The 24,787-nt window shown below is 43.2% G+C and overlaps 1 protein-coding gene across 1 annotated transcript in view; it reads left to right on the top strand.

The window, feature by feature from the left end:
• LOC148506737 (multidrug and toxin extrusion protein 1-like) overlaps positions 1–24,787 on the top strand; it is a 113,899-nt gene that overhangs the window by 13,010 nt on the left and 76,102 nt on the right. Inside the window, exons 2-6 of the mRNA XM_088446336.1 lie at positions 3,683–3,753; positions 8,217–8,285; positions 10,773–10,926; positions 24,108–24,145; positions 24,686–24,730. Of these exons, the coding sequence (XP_088302462.1) occupies positions 3,683–3,753; positions 8,217–8,285; positions 10,773–10,926; positions 24,108–24,145; positions 24,686–24,730 (377 nt within the window). The remainder of the gene's footprint in view (positions 1–3,682; positions 3,754–8,216; positions 8,286–10,772; positions 10,927–24,107; positions 24,146–24,685; positions 24,731–24,787) is intronic.

Here is a 24,787-nt window from a genome sequence, read left to right as displayed (position 1 = left end):
CGTCCGCTCCTCGGCACTATGGGAGTGACGTTATGACGTCACTCCCATAGTACACTGCGGGACCCGGAAGACGGAGGGAGCTCCGTCCTCCAGCTACCGCCAGGAGGATAGGAGCCGGGCGCCCGCTGGTAACACACTCAGTGGGTGCCCGGCAAATGGAGGGTGCAGGGGTGCAACCGCACCCCTTGCACTCTCCGTAGTTACACCAGTGGAGGTGGAGCGCCGATCAGCGGCGCTCCTTCTCCATGCAGCTCCCGGGGACAATGGAGCCAGGTGCCCCCTTCAGGGCTGACGCCCGGCGGCAAATGACTCCATTGTCTCCGGGAGTTCCGCCACTGTTTCAAACTCCATTAATAATACATCTTAATTTATTCAAAGTAACAGGTGAAGCTAAACTTTTATTCACATTAGACACTCATACACACATTCCTGCCTAAATATATTTGTTCTGAAAGGGTATAAGAAAGGGTAAACACTCCCACATACCCTCAGGCTTATTCATGTGCCACACAGACGTCCATACATTTACTCACATGTGACCAGACATCCCCACATTGTAATATGTGCACAAAAGTCTTCAGCACAGCTCTTACCATCACTGCTGTGTCTGGTGTCCAAATAATCTTCAATAGACTCTCTTCACTTTCATTCACACTGCTACCTTGCATACAATCACTGTGGAGGAACTGTTGAACTGGGGTAAAAAAAAAGTCCCTCAAACCTCCCAATATGCCCCTTTTGTGCCTCTCACATCTACCCACATTCCCCTTGTATGCCATCAAACCTCCCCACATTCCTCTAAAGGTGCGTACACAGTGGGCGATTGAAGTGGACGATTAAACAATAACGTTATCGTTCAGTTTTTCACTTTATCATCCATTTTTTCACCAAAACGATAAACAACCAACGATGCGTGTTCCCGCAGGTCGTTCGTCTTTATCGTTCATGATATTTTGAAGTTGCTGCATGTTGGGGAATGGGGGAGAGAGCCCGTCGCTGAATGATATAGTTAATGATATCGTTCAGCAGGTGTGCTCAATGTCATGAACGACATTGAGCACACCCTGCCAGGGACACACTAGACGATGTCGCTCAGGGAGCATATCGTATAGTGCAGTGATTCCCAACCTCTGTCCTCAAGGCACACTAACAGTCCTGGTTTTGGTGATATCCATGCTAAAGCACAGATGGTTTAATCAAAATAACTGAGGTACTATTTAAGTTGCCTGTGCTCAAGTTTGGCTATCCTTAAAACCTCTACTGTTAGTGTGCCTTGAGGACCATGGTTGGGAACCACTGGTCTAGTGTGTATGCACCTTTACACTAACATTGGACATGCCCTTACATGCCGTCAAACCTTCGCCACATGCCACCAATACCCTTCTAATTGCCACATCCACATACCATCAAACCCCCCAATTCATGATCTCTTTTATCTGGTATTTTCTATAGGGTTTGCAGGGCTAGCAAAAGGCACATTGGCACTATAGCTGTCTGTAGCAGAACAGGCAACCTCTGATGAGATCACTTCCATGAGGTTTTTGATCTCCAGGGGTCAGAGAAGCATGTGATCATCTACAATCGCTCCAATGTCACCTGGTGCTGAATCCTCATAGGAGTGTCTCAGAGTGTGTAAGCTGCAGTGATCTCCCCCCTGCAGCTCACAGGGGTCTATTTACTAAGCAGGTTTATGAGAAGTGAAAAGTGATAAGGTGCCAGCCAATCGGCTCCCAACTGTCATTTTTCAAACACAGCCTGTGAGATGGCAGTTAGGAGCTGATTGGCTGGCACCTTATCACTATTCACTTTTCACTTCTCTTAACACTGCTTAGTAAATAGACCCCTCAATGTGTTAATGCAGCAACGCCTGGTGCATCCCTTATCAAATACATATACCAGTGGAAGCTGGTGGCCCTTCTCACTAGAAACCCCTTCTAGTGTCCTCCCAAGGCTGGCACCCAGGCCACATTCCCAGTATAAATAAAGTGTGCGTTGACATCTTCGATTTATAGCAAATGGATTGTTCACAGAGTATGCAATCATATGCAAATCTAACAAGGCCGGCTCCAGGGGTCGGAGCACTCTGTGCCGGCCCCCTCCAGCGCGCCCTATCTTTGCCGCGTGTGACCGAAAATGGGAGCGTGGCCTAATTACCATAGGCCACGCCTGCTATGTGCTGTTATTAGGAGGCGTGTTCGCCTCCAAATAACGTCAGGCTGGGGGGAGCCTCACTAACTGGGCTTCCCGCAGCCCTCTCCCGTCACTGAATGGATGCCACGCGCATGCGCGCAGCATCCATTCAGAGTCTCCGGGGTCCGGCACCTCCACACAGCTGCGGCAGTGGGGGGTCCCCAACCTCCCGATTTAACCACCCGCGGGGCACTTCGGCCCACGGGTGGAACAGCGGGACAGTAATTGTCCCGCTGAAATCGGGATGTTGGGGAGGGGTGCGCCCTCTATGGTTGACCGCGCAGTTCGAACACCCCTAGAGCCGGCCCTGAAATCTAAGCTTGGATGTTCTATACTCATTTAAATGAATGATTACTTACTTGGTTTGGTTGTAATAACTTTACATTTTTTGTTTGAATTATAAAATGAACTATTTGTAACCAGTCTAAAATGTCCTTACACTGTGTTCAGAAATTGCAGACCTTCATACTAGTAGTCAATATAGGCAAATAGTTTCCATACATTAGTATATGTTTACTCATGTTAAAAAAAAAAAAAAAAGAATGACCCAAGTGTTGATTAAACAGTTACAATGTCTGATTCAGATTTCAAGTAACTGTTCAAAGATTTTGGATAATTAACAAATATTGCCATGTATGCACTTGTCAGAATATTACAACATTGTTGGACTCAAGTTGGATTCTCAGTTGGACGCAAAGTGACTGTGCATGCGTGATGCTGTGACAGATTTTACTATCTTATGCTAGTGTGTGTTTCCATAGGGCTAATGTGAGGATGCATGCTTCTTCAAGAGGGATGCTGTCCCACCCATTGTATTTCCATCCATAGCTGCAACAGTCATAATTAGTATCTGCATTTGCACCAGCCCCATTTACTATGTTATGCTAGTGCGAGTTTCCATAGGGCCAATGTGAGAATGCATGCAGCTTCAAGCAGGAAGCCACTCTGCACACTTTTTCCGTCCACATCCTTATGAGTTATCATTAGTATCGGCACTTGCACTAGTCACATGCCAGGTGCAAGAGATCTATCTCAAACAGGCTTCCCTTCCCCATACGCATGACTCAGAATAGAACTTTAGCTACATGCCCATAACTCTCCCACAAGACAGAAGAGTGCCGTGCGATCACACTGTCACTGCCCATTTCCCACCCTAAAACGCAAATTTCATGTAAAGCAAAGATCCATCCAAATTGAACAGACATAAACAAAAATGCGTACAGTTGCTCCTGTGCATGCTATGAATGCTAAAACTCTGTATTTGCTTCTGTAAAAAGAAGACATGCTACTTTATCTGGAAGTTGAAAACTAGAAGTGTCCACCAACAGTAGTTATTGAAACTCTTAACGTTAATAAAATGTAGAAATTTCGTTTGTGGTATTGGCATCTTGAAATGGCCTTACTAATGTTTTGCTTTGTGTATTGTGTTCCTAACAATTTGTTTGTTTGTTAAAAATTTAGGCTATTACAAATTTTTTTAATTTTTCATCAGTTATTATAACAACCATCTTTGTTGGACGTATTGGAAAAATAGAACTGGATTCAATCTTGCTTGCCATTACTGTGAGTATACATATTTATTTATTTATTTTCAAAAAGTAACTTTAACTGCTTTGTATACATTACTTATTTGGTGATCTTTCTGTCTGGCCATATGCATGTGATCTAACTAAAGCTGGGCACACACTGCAGATATATCTGGAGATCGAGTGATCTGCAGATATATCTGTAGATGATGGTCGTTCATATACACTGAACGTCCATCGCCTTCCAGGCAGCCGCGGGTCTCGCTGGCCAGTCGTCGCACCGCGACCCCCATGCTGCCGCTGTTCGCCCATACACACTTGCCGATGGACAGATATGTCTGCAGATATTTCTGTCAATTGGCTGTGCAGCACAGCCGACGCGATACATATCGCTGGTACACACTGGCCGACGGGCACCCGATATATTGGCCGATCAATTGATCAGCCAATATATCTGCCAGTGTGTACCCAGCTTAAGGAATGTATTGCAGCAGTTAAACAAATAACTCTAAAAGGCAGAACATATAAGACATTAGGGGGTATATTTACTAAAGTTCAGGTTTTTAGTGGAGATGTTGCCTATAACAACCAATCAGATTCTACTTAACATCTATATAGCACCTTCTAGAAGATAATAGCTAGAATCTGATTGGTTGCTATGGGCAACATCTCAACTTTTATAAACCCGCACTTTAGTAAATACACCCCTAGGACATCTACATATTGCTATACACTGCATGGTTCATTGGCAAACTCCTTAACACACACTTCATCCCAAAATTCGGTCCTATTACTAGCGCTCAGGGAGTGCAGATGTATGACTATTTATTATACAGTTCTGCATGACAAGAGTCAATGTAGAACATGTAGTACTCTATAATAACTTATATCTTTATATAGATGGATATAAATAAATATAATATGGAAATATTTTGGGGACACAGCACGCACTGAGCATAAATTGAAGCGGTGTGCATGGTACATATACAAGCCAAACATAAAAAACCAGCACATACTTTTAAACCATGAAATAAAGTATGTTTCAATGAGTGAAAAACTCTATTACACAGCAACCATGCCACGTCGCTGTCAAATATTTTAAAATGTAATAGACAGAAATGGTCAAATGTAGAACACCGGCATGTAGTCCTCCACATTATCAAAAAAGAAGCAGCATCTCTTGTATAATTATCACATAGGCCCCATGGACTCCAAATGTTTACATATGTCATACTTGAGTACGCACCCGATTTGGTCGGGAGCCTCCCGAAAATCGGGTGTCGGTCCCGGCCCCCCGGAAACACAGGCAAGCCTCCCGGCCCCCGGCGATGTGTCCACACCCCTGCGCGATTGTAAGTAAAAACCCCAGCAGCGGGGGGGCCGGTGAAATGATTCGCGCTGAATCGTGTCACAGTGGCTCCTTCCCCAGCTGCACAATGCCATTAATCACGGCATTGTGAAGAGGGGGCGGAGCCACGATGACGCAATCGTGCTGTCACGCCCCCATGCTCCACCCCCAACGACACGTCAGCTGCCGGGCCCCACCCCCTTTGGCCACGTCACGCCCCCAGCTGTGTAAGCCCGACAGCTCCCTCCCGGAAGGAGGGAGCTAAATGTCGGCAAGCCTGACCTATGTTTAACTACGTCTATATGATAACTGTTCTCATTATTCAGAATATTTTAAACTTTTTATTTCTGACAGCTAAAAGCACATAAAAAATGTAAAACAATACAATCACATAGACAACTAAACAGAAAAATTACAGACCTAGGTGAAAAGGTAATAACGGCCTCAAAGTCAGTTTAACAAGGTTGGATGAGTATACCTTGTGGGAATCGAAAAGTATTGCTGGATTTTTACATTTATTGATATAGTGAGAAGGGGTCATGAAAGGGAAAGGAAAAGGGGTCCACTTTCAATCATTTAACCACAAGTTCTATCATATAAGGATTAAAAAATAAATAAATGTGTGTTTGGGTGGGGGATGGGATATACAGAAACAACATACAGTATGAAAAAAAATACAATTACAAAATAACACGTGGGTGTCTGTTCTTGTGAAAATGCCAAGTGGTCCCACACAGAGTGAAATGTCTGCACCATATCATGGAGAAGACTGGTAATATATTCCATGGAAGCAGCAAGCGAGATCCTATGAAGAACAACATGCAGAGAAAGCTAAGAGGGATTTTGCCAGTCGCCAGCTATTTCACGTTTAGTTGAAAATGTGACATTGTAATTTGTCAAACTTATCAAGATATCCAAATATTAATGAAAGGAGAACAAATAAAGGGTCCTTAGGTAGCTGGGTATGAAGGCCTCGGGCTGCTATACCCAGAACTCCATCCCAAAAATGTGAGATTATTGGGCAATCTCGCCAAATATGTAGAAAGGAGCCCACTTGGCTGCAATTCCTTCAACATAAGTTTGAAGCATGAAAAATAGTGTTGCTTGTTGGGACCATATACCACCTCATATACATTTTTATTTTTTTTATTCATGGAAGCAAAAAACACCAGACATAGGTTAACAAGACATAGGTATAAAGATCCAGCATAGACAAGGAAATCAATGCTTACAGTGTCAAACAATAAACCACTTTCAGCGCACACCCCTGGGCCCTTACATCATACAAGTGATCAGGTCCAGAAAGGCGTTGGTCTAACGGATTACGCCAATCAACAGCTGAGAATGCCCGCACCACCGAAGCTTTATAATGTGCCTGAAAATAACCTAGGGGATACGCCCATAGGGTCTCGAATTTTCGAGGTTGCCTCGAGGAATGTCGGGTTGCTGCGCATCAAAGTTAAGTAGGTGGCTTAGACTGTGAATCCCCCCCCCACCCTCCACACCGTGAATGGATAAGTCACTTCTCCCCCTTGAAAATCTAAATTGCGCAAGAATGGGAGATGGATTGATTTATGAGCATTAAGGCAAGGTTTGTGGCGCAGAATATGCAAGAGGCATCTGGTCGTCATTTAATAAAGGATTTTTGTGAGCCTCTAAGGGAACTTCCTGATCATGAATATGAAAAAAATATTTTAGGGCCATGACAGGTAGGAACTGCGATTCAAGGGATGTATTAGCATAAACCTCTTGATCTTGTAACCAATTTATCAAGAACCTCATCAGGGAGGCATGGTTATAAACCAAGACGCTTGGAAAGTTTATCCCTCCATTAGATTTAGGTTGATATAGCATCCTAAGGCTAATACGAGCCCTTCCACCCTGCCATAAGAATGATCGAAACAAATTATTAATTAGCTAAAAATTCCTCACGATAAGGAGAATGGGTAATGCCTGTAACATATACAAAAGACGGGGAAAAGTCATCAACATAATGAGGGCGGCCCTGCCAATGTATGAGAGCATCAAATGTTTCAAATTCCTGAGCTCCCCATTAATAAGTCGAGTCATCCGAGACACACTCATTTCAAAAAGTTGGATAGGATTCTTGGGCAAAATAATACCCAAATATTCCAAGTGTGAGGAAGCCCAGGAGAATGGAAAGAACACGCCCCAGGAAGGAGTGACTATGGTGGGGTGAAGAAACATTGCCCTTGATTTGTCTGCATTAATTTTAAGACCAGAGATGTCACCAAACTGCCTGAACTTATGCATAATCAAAGGTAAAGTATGTTGGGGATCTTATATAAAAGAATGTCGTCTGCATATACCGTGAGTTTGATACTATGGATCCCCGTGCTAACTCCGTGAAAACTAGACCACTGTTGCAGTAGGCGAATGAGCAGATCGATGGCAAGGTTAAAGAGGAGAGGGGAGAAAGGGCATCCTTGACTGGTGCCCCGTCCCAACTCCATTGGTGTGCCACTCAATCTGTTAAATCAAGAAACTGTTAATAAATGAAAAAAATTATATTTATTTTTCTTTCAGGTTTTTCTTGAATCAGCCTTACATGCAAAACAGTGGTACATGTTCTGCAGTACCAGTGGCGTAAATTCATCCCAGACGCCCGGAGGCAAATTATAATTTGGTGCCCCCCGTCACAGCCACTGACACTTTAATGTAGCATTTTGCAAGCAGATGCACCCACAGTTGCACACAGAATATAGGCATGCCATGTAGGAGTGAGACAGAGATGTGGGTGAGGGGGCGCTGGACGTGTTACACTGACAACAGAAGCTGCTGAGGAGCAGTAACACCAATGAGCAGGGACAGGCTATAGAGCAATGATTTTCAACCGGTGTGCCGCGAGCGGTTCCTAAGTGTCCTGCGAGAGAGTCGCCACCCGGAGATGCCCCCTCAGCTTAACTATCGCTGCCCAGAATTGCCCCCTGCAGATTAACTATCACCGCCTGGAGATGCCCCTGCAGCTTAACTATCGCCACCTGCGGCTTAACTTTTATGCACGGGCAGCGCTGAGCTCTTCCGGGTGGCTCAGCCGCTGCCCGGGTTGTACCAATGGAGAAAAGAGCTATATACTGTAAAAAAAATTGTTACTATTTAGTAGAACTTCTCATGTGTTTCTTTTACAATAGTACGTATCAGTGATTGGAGATGCAGTGGGATATGGATTAAATGCAGCATGTGATACGATCATCTCACAGGTAAATTACACTAGAATTAGAAATTGTTAAATGTTCTTAAAGTCCAAGAACCATTGTGGTCAGTACTCCTATTATTCAGAGCTGTAACTGTATTTGTGAGGGCAGAATATGTTGAACTATAAGTTAGAACCATCCTGGATTTGGTTCAGTGTTCTGCTCAAATCCAGCCGCTCTTCAAGAGCTTTTGTAATATCCATGGCCAATACTGATTTGAGGGCCTGATTTAGATTTGGGAATAGAGTAAGAAAGAAGAATTAACTGTGCATCTTGATAAAACCATGCAGCACTGCAGATGAGGCAGATGTAGGATGTGCAGAGAGATTTAGATTTAGGAGAGGTGTGTAAACTGAAATGTTATTTACAGTGTAAAAATGTGAGCTACATGGAAAAGCAGCCAGTATTTACCACACACGCAAAAACAATGTATGTATTTGAACCCCTTGATTTCAGCATGGTTTGTCCAGGGTCACAGTTAATTGCTATTTCTTACTCTATTCCCAAGTCTGAATCATACCTCGAATCCAAGCCTTGTTTATTCTAGGGGCAAATATATGGATATTGTTAAAACTTACATATACAATTTTAAAGATATTAATACAATAAACAACAAATGAAAACACTTTTTCCATCTTCATTACGTGGTGTCCATGAGCCTTATACTGTTATGCTAAGGCAGAGATGTGGCTAAAACATGGAACTATAGGCATTTGGACTATTATAATCACTATAATAATCTTTTAAGGTCTGTCCTATCATCAAGATGAATGCGCAGTGAGAGCTGGGGCGCACACCGCCCTTCCAATGTTCCCACTGCAGCAAGTGACAGACTTTAGGCAGAGTACCACTTTGCGCCCGAGGGGAAGTATATACATCGAAACGGGGCAGGACAGAGTGGGGGAAGCAGGGCCGGATTAAAGTTTGTGGAAAACCCGGGGCAACTGACTTGGGGGCCCCCCACCAATAAAATTGGCAGACCGCCCGCTCTCACAACTAGTATTTCCCTTACCTTTAAAAAAAAAAATTGTGAAATGAAATATATATATATATATAAATAATGAAAAATGATTGGATGGTTTAGTGTGGTCCTCGGATCGGCCCCGCCGGGGTCGGAAACGGCCCTGGCGGAGCGCCAAGAAGACGATCAAACTTGACTATCTAGAGAAAGTAAAAGTTATAACAAGGTTTCCGTAGGTGAACCTGCGGAAGGATCATTATACAATATATAGAGGCTGACATTGGGGACAAAGATGAGAGAGAAGAAGATAGAGTGGTGAGGGGGCCAGAGATGAGAGTTGTGGAGAAGAGGGGAGAGGGGCACAGAGATGAGATATGGGTGGGGGATGAGACAGACATAATAAAATGGAGAGAAGAGAAGTGTGCAGAGATGATAGATGAGGAGGAGGTGTGGGGCACAGATGTGAGATGAAGAAGGTGAGGAGGACAAAGATGAGGCATGGAGATGTGAGACGGATAGGTGAGAGATGGGGTGTGGGTGAGGGGACAGAGATGGCAGTTCGGGGGAGGTGAGGAGGACAGAAATGAGATATGGGAGGAAAAGGAAAGGGGACAGAGCTAACAGACAGTGAGGCAGTGGGAACCTGAGGGGGATAGTGATGACCAGGACTGCCATCAAAGATGTGTCGGGCCCTGGACTGACAAAATAGGCAGCCCCCTCCCCCGTGTTTCTGCATTGTCTTTCCAGTTCCAGCCAGCCCCCTTCTGTGTCCCCAGCCAGCCAGCCCCCCTTCTATATTCCCAGCCAGCCCCCTTTATGTGTCCCCAGACAGCCAGCCCCCTTCTGTCTCTCCAGAGCCAGCCCTCTTACTTACCTTCTTCTTGACAGCACGGTTCCTCTCTTTCAGCGGCTGCCCCATTGTGGGTGGGCCCCCCTCTCTCTCCGGGACCCAGCAATCTAGTCCTAGAAGTCCCCCCCTGATGGCGGTCCTGGTGATGATTGATGAGGAGGTAGGGGGAGATATAAGAGATGGAGAAGTGAGAGGGACAGACATGAGAGACAGTTAGAAAGGGAGGTGAAAGAGCCAGAAATTAGTGATGTGGAAATTGGGAGTGCAGAGATAAGAGACAGAAAGATGGAGATGCTGGTGAGGGGACAGATGAGAGTGAGGGAAGGAAAAAAACTGTAATGTTGGGCACAATAATTAGCAACCTGGCTTATGATGGGTCTAAATTCTCTAAAATACTAGTAAATACAGTAATAGTAATAATTTTCTATCTAACACTGCATCTGACATGTTAAAGAGTGTGCAGCGCTTAAAGTGCTCACCGCAATCAGAATAAATCTTTTTATATCTATTAGTATAAAAAGATAAACTGTCCAAGACTATTTACTTCAGGGATAAATAATAAACAATTACCCAACCTACTAATATAAGAGACTGGTCAGCTTTATAATTATATTTTCCACATTACACGTGAAAGACTTCACATCAAACTATTAGAACAAATATTTATTTATGTTTTTCTTAGATTTATGGAAGAAAAAACCTGAAATTAATTGGAATAATTGTTCAGCGGGCCACAGTAATCTTGACACTGGCATGCTTCCCGTGCTGGGCACTCTTTATCAGCACTGAAAACATTTTGCTGCTTTGTGGACAAAACAAAGAGGTGGCGAGGTACAGTCTTTATTAATAGTATTAATATAATTATACATGCTTTTCTTCTCTAAAAGATCAAAGTTATATAGTCCTTCTAACATTCATTTGTAAAATGACAATGTTCATGACTAACTCTAGAACTTTAGGATCAGAACAATATTTTGTATAGGAAAAATCCTTAATATTTTCATTTAGTTTGCATCCAAGTGAATTTAATATTTTGGAAAAGGAAAGTATGAGACTTGGATTAGTTTTTATTTATATTTTTTTGTTATTATTTCTTTTTCTTGAACATCTGTAGGGAAAAGGGTAAAAAATATATTAATTTACACTTAGCCACCTGATTAAAATTTGCAGGCCCTCTGCAACTAACATAATTGTCCCATGTGTTTGTCTGAGCAGCGTCTATGACCCCACCCAGCCGAGACATGCACATGTAGGGCAATAACTACACTGACTTTTTGTATTTAATTATGGCTTACTTTGCCACCGCACTAGGTAGAGGGCATGCAGAACGCTATATGAACAGCTTATGCTGTGCTTGTGAGCAATGATGAGGGCTCCAAGTACATTGTGAAAGGGGGCTAATAGTTTGTGGTATCCTAACCGCTCTAGAACTTATGAAGTTAAGTAACGAATTAACTTAAATTAAGCAAGCAGGATTTACTATATACATGTCCCATTTGGACAGATCCAGTTTTTCAGTGTTTGAGCTGAACATCTGGATCACAAAGGGCTAATTTAAAGTCTTTAGATTTCATAAATACCACCCTGGTTTGTTATGCTGGCCATACGATGTGCGATTTGTAATCGGATCTGATGTCACATACGGTTTCACTTGAAAATTTTTCCCTTCAGATTCTGTGCGATATGTGTTTAAAGTCCAACGATTCCACATAAGACTATACGATTTGATCTATCGTACACGATTTGAAATCCATCAAGGGACATCACAGATCCTACATCGGATCACAGATAAACAAAAGTACATACGAGGTGTGTCACATCATACACGATCGTTTGAGATCTCCCTGCAAAACCGCGCATCTGGGTCGCAGAACACACAAAAAACACCTATTTTCATACGATTGGTCTGTATAACCCGGCGAAACTGTCCATATCGGGTAAAAAATTGTACCGTGTATGGGCACCATTAAACTTGTATGCTTCTGTGAAAAAACTAAAGCCTCAAACATGCAAAATAGTAAATAGAAAAATTATAGCAAACAATTTTACAGAAATGCAAAATACATTAACTTTATTACTGGTTTTGTGGTCCCTAAATATTGCGTATTTTGGTAGATGTTGTTTATAACTTTTTTATCTTCCCTATAATAAGAGTTTTATCACCACAAGAAGGCAAGAACAGCCTACCATGTGATACTATAAATGCTGAAAGGAGCATACCCAGAGCAACAGCTAATTTAAATTATATGATTTTTAGATATTTATGATACATAAATGGAGGGTCAAAGTCTTACAGAGTTTTGTATAACTTAATAACTTTAACTACATTGGGACTTCCGTTGGGCGGAGCATTGTGCATGGACACATCTTAATGAGCTCCTCACTGCTCTACTCTAATACCCTATTTAGCTCATTTGGAGTTATGCACACCACTTACATCTGGCTGAAAAAGTGGATGGGACAGTTTCCATCAGCTGGCTGAGATGGAGGATCCTGCTTTCTTTCAAGAGAGTCCAGCTCACAACGGTGGTGCTAATTGAGTCTGGGAATTCCTAGATCTGTTACAGCAAAATTCTTAGATTTTCAAGATACCAATTTGCTTAGATCCTTTCACAAACTAAAGATTTCACAATATATGAAGGTAAATTGCTTATTTTCCATGGTTTCCCTGCACTTTTACAGATGTTTCCTATTATATCTAGCGTCCATACAGCATGTAGCATGCCTTACTGCACTCGCCATGCAGTGTCACAGTTTGTTGTATTAAGTCGCATTATGGCATACTGAGTCGCAGCATAATGCATTGAGACGCCAGAAAAGACGGAGAGCGCACGTGTCAAATTGTCAATGCAGTTTCTGTGGCACTGTCCACTGATTGGCTGACAGATGCTGTACATGTGTCTAAGACTAGGTGAGCATGTACAGCAATGATTTTCAACCTTTTAAACTCAAGGCACACTACACAAAATTTTAAAGTTGCCAAGGCACACTATCTGGCTATGTGGTGAGCATGACCAATAAAAAAAATATAAACTTTGGCTCCCACATAAAAATATACACACATATTGGGCTCCACAGGAATAAAAAACACTACATTGGCCTCCACAGGAATAAAACACACTATACTACAAGTGCTCTGAGCTGACCGCCGCGGCACACTTAACCGCTCGTGTCACACTAGTTGAAAAACGCTGATGTACAGTATAGTAGTGTAAGTGCATAATAAAGGATTAAATCATTCGGCGTGTGAGTTCTGTATATTTTTTAAATATTTTCCTTATACTGTACTGGAAGTACATGTGTCAGCTGCCAGTTACTGACCGGACATCTGAGATGCCGGGGCAGGCTGGCTTGGGATCTGTATTCCCACTGAAATGGATAACATGAATCCTTATGTTACACTATCAACACCACAGGGGATGTTACACAATTTTGAGTCTCAGATGCACGTACAACATGGCGTCCAGATGTCCATACTAACATGGGTTAGTGGTTAAGGTGAATGCTTACCATAGCCATCACCGGGATTTGATTTCCAGTAAGACCAACAGCATTGAGAAATCTAATTTTGTATCAATATTATTTTATCTACAGTATATATATATATATATATATATATATATATATATAATTTTAATTTTACTTATGTATTGCTCTGCACTGGAACATTTGTCAATCAAGACACACAAAGTTTTTTTTTCTTTTTGCTACTGTATTGTATCGGGATGCAGTCAGGAAGCCAACGGTCGAAATGCCGACCGCCGGCTTCCCGACTGTCTAATGACAGTTATCGAAATCCCGACGCCTGTCATTTTACCTACGCTGGGAGCCCGACACCCGGCATACCGATTGAGGGTAAGCCGGGCGGCGGACGCGGACAGCTGCGGTGTAGGGGCTTCCAAGGGGAGGGAGGTTTAGGGTTAGGCTAGAGGAAGGTGGTGTTAGGGTTAGGCACCCCAGGGGGGAGGTTAGTGTTAGGCACCCCCCCTGGGAGGGTTAGGTTTAGGCTGCGGGGAAGGGGGAGGTTAGGTTAAGGCACTCACAGGGGGAGGTTTGGGTTAGGCACCCCCTAAAGGAGGGTTAGGGTTTTGGGGGGGTTAGGTTAGTAAACAGTTAAAATACTTACATGTCGGGATCTTAACTGCCTGTCTTCCAGTGTCGGGATTTGAACATGCGTCCGGCGGTATTTCATACCGATCCCATTGTATCTGCCCTAGTTGCCCGCCCACATACCACACACTTATGTATAAATATACAGGGAAGAGTCGCAAACACAAAGTACAAGTTGCAATACACCTCGGTAATAAAAACGCACTCTCAACTTTCAACAAAAAGAGATGAATTCATGCTGACGATTTGTAGGGTACTGCTGCTTAACTCACGGCATGCTCTGCATCCCCCATCCTTAATTTGTACGCAATGCCACAGAGGTGACTTTGCCGCTAACCGCTACAGACATTGCCGCTAGGAGCTTGCTCAACATGACGCTAATCTGTATATTACATAACTGCGATGGTGTGAAGACACCTTTTCAATGAAAGGACACTTGTAGTGTCTTGTATCCCTGCCTGCTAAGCTGCTACGTGCTACAGGCACTGCCAAACAAGTCATTTTGTGGTAAATAAAATAAGATGCAAGTTTTGTGTGCAGGACAAACTCTGGCCTTCTCGCACACATTTCATGGCCCAAGTTTGTCCCACAACCCGCCAAATGTAATAGCCTCCAAACTTTTGAGTTCGAGGCTATTAAATTATGTGTGAGTTTCCTCCTATGAAAACTCGGACCTTGTAATGTGACTTGCACTACAAGGTCCGAATTCTACCAAAGCCTTAACAGATGACTGAAATCTGTGAAACCCCTAGTAAACAGTAAAAAAAAAAAGATGTACCCCCCTCCACAAGCATAACCAGCCCCGGGCTGTTGAGCCTGTCCTGGTTCTTAAAATACAGGGGAAGGAATGCATAGGGTTCCCCTGTATTTTAAGAACCAGCACCAGGCTCTGTTGAGGTAGTCCTGGTTCTGGAAATACAGGAGACAAAATGAGTAGGTCCACTGTATTTTCCATAACCAGGTCCCCTGGCCTAAATATTCTCACCTGACTGCTAGTCAGCCCAGGCTGGGGATCCCTGGGGAGGTGGGGACCCCCGATAAAGGGGATCCCCCCTCCAGGGCACCCCAGGCCTGATAGCCCGGGGCTATGCCCGGCATCCCTGGGTGGTAGGTACTGGGTTGATTGTGTTAAAAAAATAGAATAATTAATATTGTCTTTTACTGGAGAACTAGAGGCTCCAGCAAGCCTCCCCCGCATGCTGGTACTTGGAGAACCGCAAGTACCAGCATTCAGGGCATTAAGGGTCTGCTGGTACTTCTAGTTCAACTGTAAAAGAAATATTAAAATAACCACAAGACAAACACACCGTGAAAGTATAATTTTATTAGAAATTTCTCTGGTCGGCTGTTTGAGCAGATTATAGTGATAACACTGAGGTGAACACTAATGGTGCTTGTTATGAAAAGTAAATTTTGAGCAGCCTGACTAACTGGACCCAAAGATACCTTTTATACGTCTGATTACGCCTACTATTTCATGAGTACTTGTACGCACCTATACGTCTTTTACGCTAATGAAACCGATACACGATTGATTTCCACTATTTTATTGTAAGTGAGATACGCTACCTCGATTTGTTTTGTCTGGAGACAGTATATTGTAATGGGGAAGGTCTATCCATTAGAGAACATCTCTTCGTAACACATTGCTAAAGGACACCATTCACACCCTACATACATTCCTTAAGATAAAGAAACTGCTTCATGCTTCATCTTGCACCCTGTAAGTGTAAGTGAGGTTACCTCAAAGGATTTGCTTTTGTTTTGATATAACATACCTGCTTTAATGGAGATATACCCACTTTGAGGACACTGGCTCCTATGATAGTGTAAGATACTGTTACAGGAGTTAACCCACTCCCTACTTGAGTCCGGGTGTGCTCGATATACCAATATGAATAATAATTGTAAGATCAACATAGGGGATCCGAGTCCGGGTCAGGGTTTCCCGCCTTACTCTGAAACCAAAACGAGGCAAAACGCCATCATCCCGCTGTCGGATTCTCGCGGGTTTTGGATTGTATAAAGGCCCCGGTGATCGGCGACATTTTTATTCCGGTTGTGGAGAGTGTACAGAGCAGACGTGCTCTGTTCTTCTAGGGTGCAGTCAGTGTTGTGTGTTGTTGTCAGTGACTTGTCACTGTTTGTTCAAGGGTGCAGTGTTATCAGGCTGGGGCTGCAGTACATAAAGTGGGGGTGCACTGCTGTGTCACTCACTGTTGTCCTGTCAATCAAGGGAAATGGGCTGCAGTACATAAAGGGCTGCTGCTGTGTTGTTCATAAAGGGGCTTGGACTGCAGTACATAAAGGGGTGCTACTGTGTTGTCCTGTCCATCAAGGGGCTAGGGCTACAGTTCATAAAGGGGTGCTGTGTTGTCCAGGGGTGCTCTTCCCCAGTGTATAAAAAATAAAAGTTAAAATTAAAATCTTATTTTTTAATTTTTTTTTATTTAATTTTTTTTTTGTGTGCGTGTGCTAGCCAGGTAGTTACTAGTTAGTAACTAGTTATGCTATTATTGTTCGGTGATACTGCTGGCCAGACCATTTATCATCCAAGTATTTGTGACTCTGCAGGTGGTCTGTCCGCACTCCGCTGCTCCGCAGGGGCGCTTTGTTGTCCATAAAGGGGTGCTGTGTTGATCATCAAGGGGCTGCTGCTTTGTCCAGGGGTGCTTTTCCCCAGTGTAAAAAAATTAAATTGAAATATAAAATTAGCATTCCTCAAAAAATAAAAGATCTTTTTTTCTTTTTTTGTGTGTGTGTATGAGCAACTTAGCTGCGCTGTTATTGTTCGGTGACACTGCCGACCAGACCACAGTTTATCATCCACGTATTGTGACACTATAAGTCGTAGCGCAGTGTGTTATTCTTATTCATTAAAAATATTGTGACACTGTAAGTGGTAGCACAGTGTTTTACTCATAAAAAAATCTTGTGACACTGTAAGTGGTGGTGCAGTGTAATATTCAACTTGTCACTTCTTTCCTCAATCATGAATAAATGATTAGTCTACACGCCGACTACAAGACCACAACAAAGTGCTAAATAACATGCGTAATATATAAAACATAATGGCATCACTGTAAGTGTCAGCACAGTGTGTTCTTTTTTTATTCATAAAAATTCTTGTGACACTGTAAGTGGTAGCGCAGTGTGTTATACTTTTCTTATTCATAAAAAAATATTGTGTGGTAGCGCAGTGTGTTATTCTTTTCTGATTCATAAAAAATATTGTGACACTACTTGATAGCACAGTGTTATTCTTTTCTTATTCATAAAAAATATTATGACACTAAGTGGTAACGCAGTGTTTTACTCTTAAAAAATCTTGAGACACTGTGTAATTCTTTTCTTCATAAAAATTATTGTGAAACGAAGTGGTAGCGTAGTGTTTTACTTATAAAAATTCTTGTGAAACTGTAAGTGGTAGCACAGTGTGTTATTCTTTTCTTATTCATAAAGAAATATTGTGACACTGTAGGTCATTGATACCGCAGTGTAATATTTAAAATTGGTACAAATTGAAGTGTGTGCTGTACCCACTTCATTCGTGTTTGTTGATATGGAGAATGATCAGTTGAGAGGAGAGCAGAAACCACATACTAGGGCTGGACCTGCTACCAGTGCCACCAGTCATGATGATACTAGTCCGTCTCATCATCTACTAAAGGCGATACCCAAGGGCATACAGGGCTTAAGTCAGGGTATCTAAAATCAAAGAACCAATAATTTACATTAGTGAAGAAAAAAACATCAAAGGGAAAGTTAGCTGCAGAAAGACATAAAATTGGCTATATGCCTTTCACCACACGAAGTGGCAAGGAAAGGCTATTTATGACTGGTGGTGCTGCCTCTTATGATGATGTAAGCCTTCTCCCTGTAGACGTTTAAAAAAAATTAAAATCAGAAAAGGCACAGGAACCAACTGTGCTCTCAGGAATGTCAAAAATCCCTGAGGACAGTCTTAAGTGTGTCGGCGGGTGCCATGTGTGAGCCTGACTTTTCCAAAATTGTACTTGAAGAGAAGCCTCCTTCTACAACTTGTGCATCCTTTGCAAATGTGGATATGAGCAGCACAAGTCAACATGCTGACATAGAAATTGAGGATGCTTCTGTGGAAGTGCACCAGGATGAGGAGGATATTTGTGTAGCTGATGCTAATAAGGATGTTGATGATGAGGATGCTGATGATGAGAATGTTGTTTGTGTAAATCAGACCCCAGTCAAAACAGTTGTTGCCCATGATAAGGAGAAGCCCATTGTCATGCCTGGGTATAAAACAAAAAAATCCACTTCTTATGTGTGGAATAATTTCTACCCAAATTCGGACAACAATTGTCAAGCCATCTGTACCCGTTGTCAAGTCAGAGTAAGTAGCGGTAGGGATCCTAATCATCTAGGAACCTTCTCCCTGTTATGTTATCTACAGTGCATCCATCAAATGTGTTTGCAAAATTCAGAAACTTTGACGAAAAAAGTAACAACAAGCAGTCAAGCGTCAGCTAGCTCCCTTTTCTCTGCTAGATCCAAGCACCTGGCATCTTCACTACCAACACCTTCATCAACAATATCATCAATCATGATCAGAAGTAGTCCTGCATCCAATTTAATAAGTCTAACTCAGTCCTCCCCTATCCTGGATCCCTCAGAAGAATCCTTGAGTGCTATGCCTGCTGCTGCTGGTAGTGGATCTTCATCCCAGGAGACCAGAAAGACTACTAGTAGTAGTTATAAAAAACAATTGACTGTTAAACAATCCTTTGCAAGGAGGAGCAGGTATGACAGCAGTCACCCAGTTGCACAGCGAATTACTGATGCCATAACATCTATGCTGCCATTAATGCAGTGGGGTTTATAAAGTTAATTGATGTCCTGTGTCCCTGCTACCAAAGTCCATCTAGGTTCCACTTCACTAGAAAAGCAATTCCCAGCCTGTAAAGGGACATTAAAAAGAACTTAATTAGTGTCCTCCATAATACCATTGTACCCACTGTACACTTAACCACAGATATGTGGACAAGTGGAACAGGACAGCGCCACCAACAGCAGCAGTATATAAGAAACAGCAGCTTATTCAAAGGCAGGCTACTCTGTGTATCACCAGTTTCACGAAGAGGTATAATGCTGACACCCTCTTAGAAAAACTCAGGGAAGTCATTGCAAAATGGCTTACCCCGCTAGAACTCTCCTTGGGATTTGTAATTTCTGACAATGTCACCAATATTGTGAAAGCAGTACAGCAGGGTTGATTCCAACACATCCCATGTTTTGCTCACACAATCAACTTGGTGGTGCAAATATTTTTTAAAAATGACAGGGTCATGCAGGCGATACTCTCTGTGGCCCGTAAAATGTCCGGACATTTTCACCATTCAGCAGGTGCATGTAAAACATTGCAGCACCTGCAAGAAATGTTGAATTTGCCCTGTCACCAGTTGAAGCAAGAGGCAGTTACAAGGTGGAACTCCACCCTTTATATGCTTCAGCGGATGGAGGAACAGCAAAAAGCCACCCAAAGCTACGCAATGAACTATGACATAGGAAGAGGAGGGGTAATATACCTTACTCGAGGTCAGTGGAAAATACTTTCCGTGTTGTGCAAAGTGCTGAAACCTTTCGAAGTAGTCACCTGTGAAGTGAGTTCAGACACTGCCAGCTGGAGTCAGGTAATTCCCCTAATTAGACTGTTGGAAAAGCAGCTTGATAAACTGAAGGAGGAGCCGTTTTAAAATTGCCATGCTTTTGTGCCGCAGCTATGATGTTTCCTTTTTTTTTTTTTAGTTTCATACTGTATTTATTTCAACTAAAATTACAAATAGGCATACTTGCAAAATACTCTTATGCCATTTTTCAACCTTGATTTTTGATACCAACCTGGTGGGCTTGGCTTTCCTTGATCATAACAGCCATTTTGGTCAGATGCAACTCAAACACTAAATAGAGAGGCTATTTTGTGATGGTATATGGAGATGTTCTCCCTCCTCCCCTCCCAGCCTTCCCAAACATAATCCCAGAAGTACAATGATAAGAGATGTTTAGTACCAGACTTTAAAATAACTCTGCTCCCTTCCTGTCCATTTTGTGTGCTGCCACAGACATCATCTCCTGCATGCCCCTTTGATTCTTAAAAAAAAAATTGGAACCACCGAGAAGCTCCACTGGGGCAAGGACTGAAGTGAATGAGTAAAATATTTTTTTGTAAATGCCTCCCCTCCTCCTTCATAAACTTGCTTTGGAATCAAAAAATGAAATAAAATGTACTACTAATCAACCCTTTCTTTCCCTTCCTTCAACTACATGCATACTCCAACTCCCTCAGGCCTCTTGAATAATAAAAATATTTATTTCTTGAAGTGCCATGTTGGAAGTTCAACTGCCACAGCTGCTGCAATCTTTGATATGTGGTTGCTGAATGCCGAAATGTTTATGGCCACAGACAGTATATCTTGCATGCCCCTTTAAGTTTAAAAAGTATTCTGAACCACCAAGTTGATTTTGTGGGAAAAACATGGGACATATTGTTCACCCATGCTCTCCCCTCCTCCCTCATAAATTTGCTTCGGAATAAAAAAATGAAATTAAATTTACTATGAATCAACCCTTCCTGTGCCTGCCTTCAACTACATACATACTCCATCTCCTTTAGGCCTCTTGATTAATGAAAACATATGTTTCCTTATGTGCCATGTTGGAAGTTGAACTGCCATGTGTTTGTACAACCCACTGCCGCCGCTTAGCTTAGTTAGCCAGCTAGTTTGGTGCAACATTTGGGCCTAAACTGGATGAAAACAATATTGTGAGCTGTGAGGTGGTCAAAATTGATTGGAAATGAGTGGAATTAAATGTTATTGAGGTTAATAATACTGTAGGAACAAAAAAGGAGCCCAAACCATGTGATTTTAGCAGTTTTAATCAATTTTTGAAAGAAAATACAGATCCAAATACCAAAACACAGAAGGGCCAGGAGCGTATCTATAATGGGTGCAGGGTGTGCGGGGTACCCCTGGCTCCAAACTGCACACCCTGCACCCATATGTAATTATACTTACCTCTCCGCCAATTCCCGAAGTGCTGCTCCACAGCGCCGGACTGGTGCTGTAGAGCGGCGGTCATTTTCCCAGTGATCTGCGCATGTGCACAAAAGATGTCCCCGGGAAAGTAGGCGCGGGCGCCATTTTCCCGGAGACCCGCGCATGCACTTTAGATTCTGGCATGAAGCACCTCCTCCACTGTCCACAATATATTCAACCCACTTAGGGCTGTAACTATGTACCCGGAGTGTACCGCCTTGGCTGCCCAATACATGGAACCTGAGAAGCTACTATAACCATATTCTAGTGGAGGCCTCCATGTCAGATCATCAGATGCCGCTTCTATCTATCTATAGCCTGTCCCTACTCATAGGTGTCACAGCTTCTTATGTCAGTGTGACACATCCGGGGCCCCCGTCACCCACAACTCTCTGTCTCACTTCTCCCTGGCAGCAGCACTAGCCTCAGCTCAGACTCGTGCAGCAGTCCCAGTGCGTCCCCTCACCAACAACTTCTCATCCCACTCCTCCCTGGGGAGAGCCCTAGCCATGGACCCATGCAGCAGTCCTGGCGCCCCCCACACCCATAACTCTCCGTCTTCCTTGTCCCTGGCGGCAGACCTAGCCGCAGACCCGTACAGCAGAGTCCTGAGTGGCTGGCCCGAGGATAAGTGCTGCTGAATGTCAACAAGGATGCATTGAATTGAGCTGCGGGTAAGAGGGCATGGGAGACGGGTGCCTAGGGCACCAGCGACTGAGTCTGGGGGGGCAGACCTTTGGTGGAGCAACTTCCCGGCGTGTGATGCAGTCAGCAGTAGACTGGGCATTTTGTGATTTGTAGTCCCACCACATTGGCAGTCTTACAGTATGTAACACATCAGGTGGTTTTCCCCTCCATCTGGGGTATCAGGAGGGCTCCCCACCCCACATCAGGTGGCTTTCACCTCCATCAGGAGACGCATGCTAATTGCACCATACAGATCACTATCTTATCTGTGACTAATGCATACAGATGTGTCCACGTATATCTATCCTTCCTGCGACACACAACGCGTGAGCGCAGAGTGACTCATTTTGTGCAAATTTTTCCCTTCAAATGCGTCTTATTCGCACAGCGATGTGAATAGGACACACAAGCAGCTTCTGCCGATTAAAATGATCTGTGGCATGCCTATATTCTATGTGCACCTGCGGGTGTATCTGCTTACGAAATGCTACATTACAATGTCAGCAGCTTGCCTCCGGGCGTCTGGGATGAACTTGCGCCACTGGCTCTGAGGCTGATATGCTGAAAGCATTGTCCTGAGATATGTTCATTATTGGTAAGGGAGAGGGCCAAACAAAAGTTTCGCCCTGGCCTCCTCTTATGGGGGGTATCCACTTAGCGATTTAAACAAGCGATGGCACGATAACGATGTCGTTATCGTGCAATCGCTTGCAAATCGTGCATGCATCGGGCATGTTTTGGACGTAAGCGACCCGCGATGCGTGTGCCCGCTTGTCGCTTCCAACATCCGACATCGCCCGTACATGCAGGTCAACCTGGCGATCTCGTCAGGTTCTGCATGTGCGGGGATGACAGATGTGCCGGGACTGAACGAGTGAACGCTCAGTGTAGGCACATCACTTGCTATACAAACGACAGCACGATTGCAATGTCGCAATCGTGCTCTCGTTTGTATATCGCTAAGTGGATACCCCCCTTAAGTCTACAACTGTCCCTGGATGTAGCACATACAATACAATGGTCATTGCTACAATGTTGAATTTGGGATAAGAACTAGTGTATTTAGCACAGACATGTGGACGCTAATTCAATGGTCACGCAAGTTTTCGATTTCTTTGGATCTTCACATGCACAGGAGCCACACTGCGCAGTGCCCCGAATGCCGCAGTATGATTGACATGCTGCTGGCATTTGGGTGCTGTGACAGGGAGCGTTCCAGAAAATGGGGGCATGTCGGCCCTGTTTTATGAGAGTGCCGAAGCAAGTGGCTGCATCCGAGCATGCAGTTTCACTGGCCCTGGCAGCATAGTTTTGATGGACATCCAGAGTAACCTTAGATTTACTCAGCCCAATGATGTTCATGCACTTCATCCGATGCTGCGTCTTTGGACACAGAAGCGGATCAGAGAAGACGGCAGTGGTGCCTTTTATACAAGATGCCTCCTGCGGCTTTTGCATATTGTTGGTCAGCCGCTGCATACAAAGTAGCAGCAACATTTGCGTCCACCTCTGAATCAGCCCCAATGAGAATTGTTTATTAACCAATGCAATGTTGAATTTAGAATAGTGAGAGGTAATAAACAATGTTACACATCCCAGGATAATGTTGGATTTAGACAAGACTCATTAAATTAATTATGGTACTATTTAGGTAATCTAATGTCTAATTTTAGTATTGCATTGTTATTGATTGTTATGGAGTCAAACCTCTTCAATAGGAGAGCAACTGTCATTGTCCTCAGACCTCGCAATACCCACACATATCCTATTGTATAATGAGACTCTATGGGAATCTGATGGAGCAGTGATATCAATACAACAAGCGATGTGGTTACATTTTGCTGTTACAAAGCAATAACGGTAACATGATCGCTAGTCTCGGGGCATTGTGATCGCATTGCAAACGGAAATTTATAAGCAATTCATATTGACTTAATTGATTAATATTTAGTGATGCCACCTAAAAGAGCAAAAAGATCCAATAAATGTTATACATTAGTTTTATACTTTTCATAGTACAAAGGATAGTTCAGGATAACTTTTACATGTTTATTAGTGAATGTTAGAAAGTGCTTTTTCTAATAAAATGTATTTTAAATTTCCTTTTAATTCCTGATTATAGTTCTCTCCATTATTTTGTAACAGAGAAGCTGAATTGTGTGTAATGGCCTTTATCCCATACCTTCCTGTAAGTATGTGTAACTTACTATAATAAATCTTATTATTAGAGATATATATACACTGATGCACAGCATACAGTACTTGCCTACTTTTGAAAAAGCATTTCAGGGGAGTGAAAGCAAAACCTGTGCGCACCAGTGGCGCATGCAGGGGGGTTCTGAGTGCCCAGAAAGGATCGTTTTATAATTCTGAGACTGAGACACTTGTCTCCATCCCTACCACTGTGAATGACTGTTGCCGCGATGGGAGATGCCATGCATCAACCAAAGAGCATTGATTGGCAAAGTTCCCTGTGCACTGCCCACAGATGGCCAAGCCGCAGCAGCTCCTCACGTCATCTCCTGTCTGACGACAAGTCTCCTCCACCCCTCAGCCACAGCCCGGGTGTGTGTGTGTGATACATATATATTTCTAAAGATTGCTGGCCAAAGTGATATGCTTTTAATTTCATCCACTGCTTCCCCATCTTCTCAAAATATTTACCCTTGACTGCATGTTTTCCTTAAATCCAATTGCTCTGCCCTAAATATCTCCTTTATTTACACAGGCATTTTTCTTTTTCGAACTTCAACTACGCTATTTACAAAATCAGGTACATTCTCTTTCCAATATACTCTGTATATGAATATAGTGATTCCATGGATCACCT

This window comes from Taudactylus pleione, unplaced genomic scaffold, assembly GCF_031769625.1.
Source record: "Taudactylus pleione unplaced genomic scaffold, aTauple2 ptg000397bl, whole genome shotgun sequence".
Classification (NCBI taxonomy): Eukaryota; Metazoa; Chordata; class Amphibia; order Anura; family Myobatrachidae; genus Taudactylus; species Taudactylus pleione.
This window is presented reverse-complemented; position numbering and strand designations above follow the sequence as displayed.